This window comes from Tamandua tetradactyla, chromosome 3 (assembly GCF_023851605.1).
Source record: "Tamandua tetradactyla isolate mTamTet1 chromosome 3, mTamTet1.pri, whole genome shotgun sequence".
Classification (NCBI taxonomy): domain Eukaryota; kingdom Metazoa; phylum Chordata; class Mammalia; order Pilosa; family Myrmecophagidae; genus Tamandua; species Tamandua tetradactyla.
The window spans coordinates 142,942,322-142,956,746 of NC_135329.1; the positions used below are offsets into that span (position 1 = coordinate 142,942,322).

Below are 14,425 nucleotides of genomic sequence, written 5' to 3' on the forward strand. Positions count from 1 at the left end.
GTATTGAACTCTATTGGATTGTGGTAGGTATACTAGAAAGTCAGGTTAGGGTAAGATATGGTCTCTACCTCAAGGAATATAAACAGTGGCTGGAGAGACATGAAAACGCATGACATGCTAAATAATATCTTGAGATGAGTCATAGAGTAATACACATTCAATTGCTAATGTAGCATATTTATGTGTATTATAAGTTCAGAGATCACAGGGATGAAAAAATTCTAGCTACATGAGGAAAGGGAACAGGAAATTTTGGCCAGAAGCTAGAAAGGGAAGAACTGAGAAGATAGACACAAAAAGAGAAAGGCTATTCAAAACCACAAATTTACGAGTGTTACTTGTGCCTGGTCATGCTGTGGTTATTAGATGATATTAAGGAATTACTTACTATTCATTATGTTGGCTTGTAAAGATAATGGAGAATGTCCTCATTTTTTTGAGCTATATCTTAAGTATTTAGGAACAAAGTGTCACAGTGTTGTTGACATTATGTTAATAATTGTTGAATCAAGGTGATGGGTATATGGGAATTCATTTGACTGTTTTTTTAAACTTTTCTGAATGCTTTCAAATTTTGTAATGAAAAAATAAAAAAATAGTACCACTGAATAAAAAATATACATAGAGAAAAGACTGGAAGTAATTAAAACAAAAATTCTGTCAGTGACTATGTTAGGACAATGGAGATTAATGGTGATTCCCCCCCCCTTCCTCTAATTTGCCAAGGCTTCTGCTATGTCATCATATTTTTTTATAATGGAAAATTAGTGTGAAAATTATTACATATACTGAAAAGAATAGGAATAGAACTTGACAGACCAGTCACAGGTATAAGGCATTTGAAAGGCTTTGTAAGGTGTATCTTCTTCATCACAGAAATACTAAAAAGTATAGGTAAGGTGGTCAACAGAAAAGGTGGGTCCAGAGAATATCTCTAGCCCTAACATCTACTTCTGCCTTTTTTGAGTCTTCTGGTTAGTTGCTGTTACCTTCAAATGATTTCAAACCTAGAGATAATCACTTGACATGCCAACGTTTTATACTGGTGTTGCTCCAGAAGCGATGACAACATAAAATGAAGGTTAAGCTTTAAATTCCATTTTCTATGTGTAAAATGACACCTAGGTATCTTGGAGGAGCAAATAAATCTTTAAAATTTAGCAGTTCACAGCTTAGTGGAAGGATCAAATCTCTTGCTCCTTTCTTATTCCCTCACTCACACAAATACAAGCTTAAAAGATTACTTCAACCCTTGGTAGACAATCCATGGTTGTGAAAAACTATTTTCAGAGCAATTCCTAGTTCACATGGTATCAGACACTGAGACTAAGATACTTCTGTTGAAATTTGATTTAGTCATTGTTTAAATGAGAAATAAGAACACTATTGGCACATATACACCAACACTTTTCTAGAATTTCTCAACATCCTGAATATATGTAAAATTCTGCAGGAGAAAACTCTAAAACTCACTGCAAGATGTTCAGAATTGGAAAAGCGCTATTTCCTGCACCACAGCCAACCTAAAATCAAAAGAAAAAATAAACATGAAAATAAGGTTACATTTTTCCTCACCAGCATAAGGTTTTCTAAACAAACAAACAAAACTAAAAAAAAATTACTTGATCTCTGGGTAGAAGAGAATTTTCTAAACTCAAAAGCAATGGAAAAAATCACAAAGAATAATACTGAGAAATTCAGCAATGGAAACATTCAAAATTTTTGTACACCAAAACCCAAAAAATCCAAATTAAAATGTGACCAACATACTGTGAAAAAAAAATTTACAACAAATATGATAAAGGGCAAAGCTCATAAAAAAACAAACGATAACAAAAAACAAATAGATGAGCAAAGGAAATAAATGCAGAGAATACAAAAGAAGTACAAATAGCTTCTAAACATTTGAAGAAGTATGGGATCTCTTTAATAGTCAAAGAAATGCAAATTAAAACAAGGTAAAATTTTTGCCTAACAAAGTGGAAAATACTAACATAGGAATATTCGAGTAAATGAGGGTGTGACAGACACTGCAGTAGAAATGGAACTGGTATTAGTACAACAGCAATTTGTCAATATGTTTTAGAGGAGCAAAATTTTTCATAAATTATGAACCTGTAAATCTGACTTAAGACGATAAAAGAAAATACAGTTAAAATCTATACTCTACAACATTTTCTACAGAAAACCTGAAAATAATTTAAATGCCCAGTAGTATGGAAATAAGTAAAATTATAATACTCTATGTAGTAAAATAATATCTAGCCATGAAAAATATTTATAGAGAATTTTTGGAGATATTATATATGATACATATATATTTCTATACAAACTCACTATATACTGTATATAAAGATACAATATATGATATATAGTTTATAATTTAATGTTAAATAGACAAAACTCAATAATACATGTACAGAATAACTCAACTACATAAAACAGTACAAATAAAAGGAGAAAAAAATGTAAAATGAAAAAAAAACAGTAAAATGAAAGCAGTAGTTAAATCCTTTGTGGAATTGTGGATAATTTCATTTATCTTATCAACTTAACAAAATTCTCTGTAAGCAATATATAATGCTTTATAATCAGAAAGATAGGTTTATCTTTAAAAATAGAAAACCAAGTTCTACATCAGATTATAGCAAATTATACATCTCTCATTTCTATTTCATGTAAAAAGGGGTAATAACAGAGTTAGAAATTAAGGTCAAAATTTTATTGGTATTGGGGCAGTGCGATGATGGCTCAGTGGCAGAATTCTTGCTGTCATGCCAAAGACCTGGGTTCAATTCCTGGTGCCTGCCCATGTAAAAAAAAAACAAAACAACTTTATTGATATTTAAAACTGCCCTCAAGTTAGAAATTAAAGCAAAAAATAAAAAAAATTAAAACGACACACTTAAAACTTAACTGATTAAAAAATATGAGCCACATAAATGTTCTTTATGAACAAAAGCATACTGAACATTTATTTAATCTGATCTGATTTATTTGTCCCCTCAAAATTGGGACCATTAATAAAGTACTATGGAATGTACATGCTAAAATTATTTGCCTCTTTCTGTCTTTGCCCCTTGATACAATACCTCTAGTATTCTGAAAGTGGCCATGCTACCAGGAAACAATTCAGTCTTCAGAGGTCCTTTTCTATCCTCTTCATGATCCACGCTGGTAAAAGCAGATCCCGCTTTGCTTTGCTTACGTGGCAAACCAGAATTTTTTCTATTCTGATTTCTTGAGACACAGTTTGCAGCATTAGTTTTTACATGATTCCATGATACTTCGCCCACCTTCTCTTCAGTTTTTTGATCAACTGGAAGAATTTCAGGAAATTCCCTCAGCAGCCAATTACGATCTTTGAAAAACTTATTCTTATGAATCCTGTAAAATGTGTCCCAATACTTACTAGCTTCACTCTCATACTTCACTAAAATAGAGAAAAAAAGGTTTATATTACTATGAATTATATTTACTATTAATTGCTATTCTAATATCGAAATACATTTAATAATTATTGTTAAGCATAATACATAATTTATCATTAATAATTTTATTTACTATTGAAGAACTTTCATATTATTATAACTTTTATTTATCTGATGCTTTTTAAAAAGAATTTTTATCTGATTTTTTTTTGACCTCTTAAAGACTAAAACTACAGAGGTTTAATTCTCTCAAAATGTGTCAGTGTATGAGGTATTTAGTTGTAACCCCATTAATCTCCTTCTGTCTTGTTTGGTCAATAAGATTTTGTGAGGAATATAATCATTCCAAACAACTTTCTACAGTCTAATCTTGGAATTTTAGTAATCATGTTTTTACCTATAACCTGTGAGGTTCTTTATCATCTTAGAGAAAGGACACCTCTTTTTTTTTTTGTCCCTGCAAGTGCAATCAACACCACAAATGTCTGTGCAAATTGCTAAAAAGACAGGAAACTGGAATTACAGATGACATACTTTAGAGCTGGAACAGTCCATTGAAACCATCTATTTCAATGCCCTTGCTTTGCATCTGAAGAAAGTTCAGGACAGAGAGGTGAACCCACCTGTTTCAATCTCCAGAGATGTGGCACAGCAGAGTGAAGACCACTTCTCTTGATTCCTAGAGTCTAGGGGCCATTCCACAATTCCATTCTCCTACCACCTCCAGAGACATCTCTTCCCTCCTGACATCTCCCAACATGAGGCCTTAAAGAGAATTTCTCATGCCTTCCTAAAATAGATATTTTAAGGTATTTTGTGATGCCATCTCTTAGTTTTCCCTGCATTCCAGGGTCAGGATTAGTGCAACAGTCTCAGGGCTTTAGACAATTCTGTCTCTTCCTATCTGTGCTTTAAATTAATAAAATAGTTAATTTACTCATTCATTCAACAAACATTTGTTGGATGCTACTGTGTACTAGCCTAATCCCTAGGCTTAATTCCTGTGTCAGGAATACTTTCGCCCAATGTAGGCAGGCCTTGCTTAAAGCACTATCAAAGAGGGAAAAAGCTTTCTATTGATATAGAATAATTTCCATGATATAATATTAGGTGAAAAAGCAAGGTGTAGAACAGTGTATATATTATGCAACCATTTGTGAAAAAGAAAAGAAAAAGAACATGTATATTTGCATACACACACATTTGCTTGCATTTTACAGAATATCTCTGGAAGGATAATCACATAGTGATACTGGTTGCCTTTAAGAAGGGGAACTGAAGGGCTGGGGACCAGGGTTTGAAGGAGAATCTTCATTTGGGTTTTTTTTTTTTTTTTAATCTTTCTCAGAGGGTGAGAGGTTGTTGCAATGGTCAGAGGTTGTGCTGGTGAACTCTCCCATCCCTGGCTCTGTTCCCCCATCCCTTGTTCCTCCTTTGAAGCCCCATCTCCTGCTGTCCAACGGCATCTCCAGCCTGGTCCTGCCTTCTCCTCACCCCCAGTCTCTCAGCAGCCCAAGAGGAGAAGCCGATGACATGCGTAGACCAGGCCTGGTGCCTGTTGTCAGGCGTGAGGAACACCTTCACCGCCCACACCTTCTTGTGCTAGGGTGGACTGAAGCAGCACTTGTAGGTAGCCTCGTTGCCTCCATCTGGTACATCCTCCCCTTCCTTCTACATCGAAGATGTACAGGGGGATGCGAGGACGGGTGGGGGTGGGGTGGGGGAGGGTAATGAAGCCATGGCCTTTTGCAGCAGCAAAGCATTTGCAGACTCCTCTGTAGACAGGGCCCTATGGGCCCTGCGAGGCCCGCACCGTCGCTGAGAAGTTCCTTGTGCAGCAACAGCAAGTGGGCTGCTGGTTGGGGACCACGTTGCCCAGCGCAGTGGTAGGGGAGTGCGGCACGGTAAGTGTTCGCTTGCCAAGCGCGTGTCTGTGGGACGTCCTGCCAGCCTGGGGTGGGCAGGGAGCATGGAGGCGCTGTAGTGGTGGGAGAAGAGGCTCAGGTACGGGGCTAATCCGGCCTCTTTAGCTCATTCCCGGCCAATGTGCAGCTCCAACAGGGAGAGCAGAGCTGGGGAGCAATATCTCAATTTTGTCCCATGTGAATTTATTATCTGGTCAAAAAATCAGTAAAATACAGTGAAAGTAAAAGACTTTTTCCTTCACAATTTTAAGGAAGTCTTTACCTTAGAACCAGCAGTTGCCTGCATTTAGGTTCATCTTTGTTCATAAAACCCTGTCTGGAAAAAAAAAAGCTTGTCTGAATCTCTTAAAGTTTTCCTTTTCTTCTTTCCATTTTTATCTTTATGGTCTTATACTTTGGATCTCCACCCATCTGGCCACAAGACTTCCTTCCCATCAAGGCTGAATTCTATCTGGCAGCAGGACTGCTATAAAGACAGAATTCTCATTTGTATCTAAGGGCTGAGAAATCAAAGTGAATCTCTGTAACAAAAGAATTATATTATGTTGAAGTCTAAAACACATGTTCACATCTACACTAATGGAAGGAAGCCTATGTATGGTTAATCTAAAAGTGTGGTAAATTTATCTTTAATATAGTTCTATATCTATTATTAAAAACTGGAGTATACCATATATACCATGTATGAAAACAAAACAACATTCTGAAAATCTGACTTAAGAGAACTAAAAAACTGTCAAATTTTCCCAGGGTCTTTGAATACCTTTTCTTGTGTTTCTTTACCTTAAAAACTCTCTTTGTAGCTCTCTTTGAAACTCACTCCAGGCTGGTAAAGGAGTCTTAGCCTAATAAAAAGCAGCAGTCTAAGAAAATCAACAATTAGATCTCTAGTATTTGAGTTTCCAATACTAAGTTTCTTGTGAAATGAGTCTGAACGTAAAGTATCAGTAACTAGAATGTATTACTATACTTGATTAATTCATAGGAATAATACCTAAGAAATTAATGGGGAAGGGACAGGTGGGGAACAGTTTGGAAAAAAAAAAAAGATGTTCACAGCAGTGTTATTTATAATAGGAAAAAGTGGGAAATAGCTCAAATGCTCAATACAAATGACTAAATAAACCATAGGACATCAAAACAAGGTAACCTTATGTAGCAATTAGAAATTAAAGGATAATAATGTTAAGAGACTACATCCACACAGAATGGTATATATGCTGACAGTAATTCTGTAAAATGTATTTTATATTCATTCATAATAAGCAGATGAAAGTTTGGAGCAATGGCAACAATTTAATGATTATTAGGCAGTTTTTTCTTTTGCAAAGTTTTGCCTATATGTTCCCCCAAAATAGAAATCTTAACTGAATTCTTCATTCAACTTGCCTACAAAATTTCCTTATCTGATAAAGGGGTTGAACTTGAGCATCTCTAAAGCCTGTTTAAACTCTAAAAAGTCTATATACTACTTCCGGAGAAGATGGCGGCTTAGTAAGACGCGCGGGTCTTAGTTCCTCCTGCAGAAAAGCAACTAAAGAAACAGAAACAATACGAAACAGCTCCCGGAGTCACGACAGAGACCAAAAAGACAGCGTACCCCATTCTGGAACAGCTGAACGGGCAGGGAGAATCTGCTGCGGTGAGATACCCGAGGGGCGCGCGTTTTCCCGGCCGGGGCGGCTGGCGACTGGGGTCCCCTCCACGCATGTGGCTCCCCGGTCTGACTGTGAACGTTGGATAGCGGGGCCCTCCCGTCACGCTTGGCGTTTCGGGCCAGCTGGGCAATTAGGACCGGCACTCTCCCAAGCCGAGGCGGCCAGCGACCCCCACCTCCACGCGCGGTTTCCCGGGCGACTGCCGTGCAGACAGACGAGCGCCACGAGCGCCACCTACTGGGCAGGAAAAGAAAAACAGAGCCCAGAGATTTCACAGAAAAAGCTTTCAACCAGCTGGGTCCCACACCCAGGGAAATCTGATCAAATGCCCAGACACCAGCAGAAAATAATGGATGACGCTCGGAAAATTGAAGATATGGCCCAGTCAAAGGAACAAACCAATAGTTCAAATGAGATACAGGAGCTGAGACAACTAATGCTGACTATACGAACAGAAATGGAAAAACTCTTCAAAAACCAAATCAATAAATTGAGGGAGGACATGAAGAAGACATGGGCTGAACAAAAAGAAGAAATAGAAAATCTGAAAAAACAAATCACAGAACTTATGGGAGTGAAGGACAAAGAAGAAAAAATGGAAAAAACAATGGATACCTACAATGGTAGATCTAAAGAGACAGAAGCTACAATTAGTGAACTGGAGGATGGAACATCTGAATTCCAAAAAGAAACAGAAACTATAGGGAAAAGAATGGAAAAACTTGAGCAGGGGATCAGGGAACTGAATGACAATATGAAGCGCACAAATATACGTGTTGTGGGTGTCCCAGAAGGAGAAGAGAAGGGAAAAGGAGGAGAAAAACTAATGGAAGAAATTATCACTGAAAATTTCCCAACTCTTATGAAAGACCTAAATTTACAGATCCAAGAAGTGCAGCGCACCCCAAAGAGAATAGACCCAAATAGGCGTTCTCCAAGACACTTACTAGTTAGAATGTCAGAGGTCAAAGAGAAAGAGAGGATCTTGAAAGCAGCAAGAGAAAAACAATCTGTCACATACAAGGGAAACCCAATAAGACTATGTGTAGATTTCTCAGCAGAAACCATGGAAGCTAGAAGACAGTGGGATGATATATTTAAATTACTAAAAGAGAAAAACTGCCAACCAAGACTCCTATATCCAGCAAAATTCTCCTTCAAAAATGAAGGAGAAATTAAAACATTTATAGACAAAAAGTCACTGAGAGAATTTGTGACCAAGAGACCAGCTCTGCAAGAAATACTAAAGGGAGCACTAGAGTCAGATACGAAAAGACAGAAGAGAGAGGTATGGAGTAAAGTGTAGAAAGAAGGAAAATCAGATATGATATATATAATACAAAAGCCAAAATGGTAGAGGAAAATATTATCCAAACAGTAATAATACTAAAAGTTAATGGACTGAATTTCCCAATCAAAAGACATAGAATGGCAGAATGGATTACGACCCAGCAATACCACTGCTAGGTATCTACTCAAGGGACTTAAGGGCAAAGACACAGATGGACATTTGCACACCAGTGTTTATAGCAGCATTATCTACAATTGCAAAGAGATGGAAACAGCCAAAATGTCCATCAACAGACGAGTGGCTAAACAAACTGTGGCGTATACCTACGATGGAATATTATGCAGCTTTAAGACAGACTAAACTTATGAAGCATGTAATAACATGGATGGACCTAGAGAACATTATGCTGAGTGAGTCTAACCCAAAACTAAAGGACAAATACTGTAAGGTCCCACTGATGTGAACCGACATTTGAGAATCAGCTTGGAATATATCATTGGTAACAGAGACCAGCAGGAGTTAGAAACAGGGTAAGATAATGGGTAATTGGAGCTGAAGGGATACAGACTGTGCAACAGGACTAGATACAAAAACTCAAAAATGGACAGCACAATAATACCGAAGTGTAATGTAACTATGTTGGAACACTGAATGAAGCTGCACCTGAAATATGGTTTTTTGTTTGTTTGTTTGTGTGTTTGTATCTTTTGTTTTTGTTTTTTTTCTTTTTCCTTTATATATATATATATATATATATATATATATTATTAGTATTATTATTTTAATTCTCTTCTCTATATTAACATTCTATATTTTTTTCTGCTGTTTTGCTAGTTCTTTTCCTAAATCGATGCAAATGTACTAAGAAATGATGATCATACATCTATGTGATGATACTAAGAATTACTGAGTGCATTTGTAGAATGGAATGATTTCTAAATGTTGTGTTAATTTCTTTTCTTTTTTTTGATTAAAAAAAAAAAAAAGTCTATATACTTTCCTATGAAACCCCATGAATTCATGGAGAACATTAAATATTATCAGTTCTATAAAATATAAAATCTTGGATTTTAAACATGGGCTTATGCTGCTGTTTTAATTTCTACAGTTCATGAAGAAAATGGATCTGTAGTGAGGTGACTATAGTCTGATTCAGATGCCAAATATATAAAGCAACTAAATTCAATCCTAATCTACCTAATCTTTAAAAATGACCTGATTGATATTAGAAGACAACAGTCAAATTCTGTTAATAATACACTTGGAAGACTCCCTTTTCAAGTATCTCATACTTAGGAATTAAGAGGAAAAAATTAAACAATTTCATAAATCATTATATCAATTTAACAATAACATTAAAAATAACAACATAATTGTTTGTTATGTGCCAGACAGTATGTCAATACTTTACTTGGATTTTTTTTCCCCCATTTAATCCTAACAATATCTCTAAGATAGGCTTATTATTATTCCAATTTACAGATAGAGTAATTAAAAGTCAGGTGGATAAAAAATTTCCCCAAGGTGACTCAGGTATAAGAAGCAGAGTCAGGTATTGGACCAAATCTGTTGGACTCTATGCCCATGTTGTCAACCTTTATACTCTACTGCCTCCCTAACACAGGAACACTAACTCCTCCAAAATATTTCTGAAAGTCATCTGTTTTTCTGAAATTGAAATTATGAAGTTGAAATTAAAACTCCAATCTGATTTCTAATCAGTTTAAGCACATTGTAAATCTAATGGGTATTGGAGTTAATCTTCATTAAAACACATCAAAAATATAGAATTATTTAAACCCCATTCTTTGAATTATATAAAATATAAACTATGCAAGGCTATGTGAAGAAATGATGATGAACAATGGAAACAGTAAATGCTCTATGAGAACAGATAGGTTTGTTGGACAGAAACAGAACCAAGAAGTAGCATTAAGGATGGTTTGGGGTAAAGACTAAAGGGCTGGAACTGTTTGTTTTGTTTGCTTTTTTGTTTGTTTGCTATTTAAAGTTGTGGTTTCAGCAGTATCTCCAATTAATACTGGCAACTCCTTGGTTCCCAGTAATGTGTGACAGCTCAATCAAACTCATCATAATTATGATTATAAGACAACAAACACTTTCAGTGTATGACTTAATTTCCTGAACTACAAGATTTATTTGTGATAATAGAGGAATTGGAAGAGTTAATTCTCTGACCATGAGTGAAAAATCTAGCCTCAACTTGCTGTTAACTCACGAAAACTTCAGCCCAATAATGATAAAAGAATATGATATGAAGAAACCTGTCCTTCATCTTGTCTGACCTTCTAAAACAGATCTATTATGATAAATTTTTCTTGGAGGAACATTTTTTCCCTTTTCTTTTAGTAGATTACAGATTGTATATGCTAGTGGCAGTAAAATGGATGCAGTGATCTGTTTAGCCATAACCAGATGAAACAACGTCTCAATTGTTCACTTATCAAATTCAGTTTTGCTGAGGGGAAGAAGGAATGTAACATACTAACCATATTTAAATATTCAGAATTCACCCTGAATCACACTGAATATCACAATTAAGAAATTGAATTAAGCCATTTATGTATCTCTGACATATATGATATGATTAATATGAATTATGAAAATTTATTCTAAGTTGCTATGTAACTAAAAGCAATTTAAAAGTTATTTTTGCACATCAATTACGCAAATACCTGAACTCTAAAAGCTGGAAATTTCCACGTGTCACCGATAAAAGTTGCTTCTCCAATAAAGGCAAACTCGAAAAGTTATGAAATTAAAAGTAAATTTCTGAGAGCACTGCATGCAGTTTTAGGTATCCAAAGCAGACTTATAAGCAAGTACCCTAAATTTATCAGCACACACTTTAAGTAATTTTTTTTTCTTCACATAAGACACTCTTAAGTGGTAAGGTATTCAGAAGGTAAGATCTAGTGAGACTTATTTGGTATGGCATAACTCATCCTAGATACGTAGCTATTTACAAGGGTATTTTGAAATAAAAATAGCAGCTGCTTTTTTTTATTAGGTTTTAAAAACCCAGTAGATTTGCTAAATAATCAGCTGAGATATAATACACTGGAGATGTTTTCAGGAAATTATAAAATATAATCATGTTAACTCAAAAACTGCCAAATGGACCTTACTCATTTCTCTGTATTAATCTGTTTTTTAATTTAAAAGAAATGACCAAAAGGAAATGTAGGATTAAAAATCGTTAGTCTGGTAACCTAATTGAAAGAAATATTGCTAATAAGGACCTGGATGCTATACATTTTAATCACAGAAATGAAATGTCAACCATTCCTTGGCAAAAGACAGTATTATTTGTGATAGATAAGTTCTTATTCTCAGTAAAAGGACTGTCTTTCCCAACTTCGGTTCTCATTAACGACTGAGACAATAGGTGAGAAATGGAAAATGGGCGTGACAGGAGAAATGACACACACAGAGATTGAATAAAAATACAGAGAATTAGCCAGCATGGGAGAACAACCAGTATTTCCTCCCAGTGGCATTAAAATAAATGAGATAAAATCAATAAGCAATGTTTTTGCTAAATTATACATATGGGATGCTTTGTGATGGGAGAAAGCTGGCTCTTTCAAAGTCAGGTCACTGCTAAATAGGAAGAGAGGGTGGTTAATAGAGGCACTGGCAGAAGAACCATGTCAAAACTTCCTTGGACTTGAAAAATTTGAGAACAGAGCTTTTAAACAGACCTATTCACCTTGACCCATCTTCATCAGAGGCATCAAATATGAGCTCAGAAGTCTTGCCTAGGGCTTCTGCAGCCTAGTAGGTCTATGGTGCCTAGCAGAGATTGGATTGAGTAGCTGGGTAGGTATTTACTCTCACTATAATGTCCCATCACTCAATATACTTCCTCAGAACAAAAGTTTTCTTTCTTTGCTACCCTCCCAGCAGCCTCAGCATTGCTGCTCTGTTCACCCTCCTGTAAGTGTGATGAAACAGTCACCCCTATTGTGCCTTCCTCTCCCTGTATCAATTTCCTGATGTGTGAACGCCACCATATTAAGTAATGTTGTAGAGGAGGTGCAGTAGAAACCTCTACCACTTTGAGTCATTTAAAAATGGGATTTTTTGTTTTATGTTTCCACGACAGCCAGAAAACCTGCTCTGAAAGAGAAGAGACACGGTAATAAGAAAATCAAATGCTTCAAAGCAGTAGCATCATTCCTGCTTTTCCTGCTTCTATAGAGAGAGGCCAGTCACTACCTTTCTATTTCAGTTACCCTATGGTTCTGTGGAAACCGTCATTTTCCTTTACTGTGGTTTCCAAGGCCTTAAAATAACCTTTTCATTAGCTACGCTCAAGTTCATTGTTAACATAAATAGGCCAAAACAGGCAGCCATGTACCGAGCACTTTAAGGGAACATTGTCAGCACTGCTCATCTATTCATGTTCTAAACAGAAATATTCAAAAGAGGGTGAAAAAAATTTTGGTTTCTCATATTATCAGGAAATATATAGTGGATAATTTTTTACCTCCTGGAAATGAATTAAGATGACTGATCACTTTTAAATTCAGTTCAGGCTTGACTCTGTTACATCTAGGTGGCCACTACCAGAAGCTTTGAGTAAAGTGGAAAATATGTCTGTGCAACTGCTGGCAAAGAAGCAGTTTTACTTCCTCAGAAACAGTGTGACAGAGTTACTGCAAAGGAATGTGATAATGGCTGATTTGCAAGCAGAACTGCCACAGGCATGCACACTCAAATCCAACTCCAATGCTCCCTGGCCATATCTCACTCTGGGACTGCATGGCTGGAGCTCATAAAATTAGAATGGTTCCATTGTGGATCAGATGCTCTTCTTTCCTGTCTACCCTTCCGGACATGTTAATGCTTAAGATGAAGAAGGAGAACTTGCTCTAAGGAATAGCAAATTATGCCAGAGGATAAGACAGGTCATCATTGCCCCCTTCACAGCTAAGAAGGGCTGTCATATTATATTAGTTCAGTTACCACGACTACCTTTGCTGCAAACTTCAGCCTCAACTGCAGTCTAAAGTCACTAGAACAATAGTTACCTACCAGTGGGATTAATGATTTTCACTATGCTTGGCTTCCATTAAGGAATGCAAACCTCTTTCCCCGGGGAGTTTCGGGAGAGCTGAACAATCTAGAAACAAGATTATATCTCAGGGTTGGCAAACTTCTTCTGTGAAGGTCCCAATAGTAAATATTTTTGTCTTTGTAGGTCATATGGTATCTGTTGCAACTACTCAACTCTGTGGCCACAGCTTGAAAGCAGCCATAGACAATACATAAATAAACGAGTGTATTGGTGGTATCCCAGTAAACCTTTATTTATAAAAACAGGAAATGGACAGGATTTGACCTATGGGCCATAGTGTGCCAACCCCTGCTCTATCTAATGGTTGCACTGATGTTGCTACAAGACTGACTGAGAAATGATGATAATAATAACCAAGTTGCTCTGGCAAAACTAAACTACGGGATTAGAAGCCAGGATAGTGGTTGCTCTTTGCAGAGGGTGAAGGGGAGGCTGTTGTAACTGGGAAAGGGCATGAGGGAGATTTTGGGTACTGACAATATTCTGTTTTTTGATGATGGTGCTAGTTACTTTGGTGTATTCAGTTTGTGAAGCTTCATTGAGCTTTATGGAAATTCATTTATGATGCTCGCAAATTTCTATATGTATGGAGCATCTCAATAAACTTGAAAAACAAAAAAAGAGCCAACCTTTCCTAAAGGAGAAAACATTTTAAGAAAAATAAGATGGAAAAATCTACCTAGAGAGTTTAGGGGTTAGATAAGGTTTTTATAGACTCCTAGTTTCATGATGACAAGGACATCATGTGCCAGTTTTTCTAAAAGCACTTTTTTTTTTACTTAATTAAAATTAAAAAAAAAATAACAAACGCAAACATTCTTAACTTATGATCATTCCGTTCTACATATATATTCAGTAATTCACAATATCATCACATAGTTGCATATTCATCATCATGATCATCTTTTAGAACATTTGCATCAATTCAGAAAAAGAAATAAAAGGACAACAGAAAAAAATGCATACATACCATACCCCTTACCCCTCCCTTTCATCGATCACTAGCATTTCAATCT

The 14,425-nt window shown here is 36.2% G+C and overlaps 1 protein-coding gene across 4 annotated transcripts in view; it reads right to left on the reverse strand.

The window, feature by feature from the left end:
• The window catches only part of METTL8 (methyltransferase 8, tRNA N3-cytidine), a 147,530-nt gene that overhangs the window by 91,684 nt on the left and 41,421 nt on the right, over positions 1–14,425 (reverse strand). For 3 of the 4 annotated variants that reach the window (XM_077154124.1, XM_077154126.1, XM_077154123.1), the window contains exons 4-5: positions 3,093–3,433; positions 1,474–1,523 (exon numbers count right to left, since the gene is read on the reverse strand). In XM_077154124.1, coding sequence (XP_077010239.1) covers positions 1,474–1,523; positions 3,093–3,433 — 391 coding nt within the window. The remainder of the gene's footprint in view (positions 1–1,473; positions 1,524–3,092; positions 3,434–14,425) is intronic. The other variant, XM_077154125.1, reaches the window with a different exon arrangement.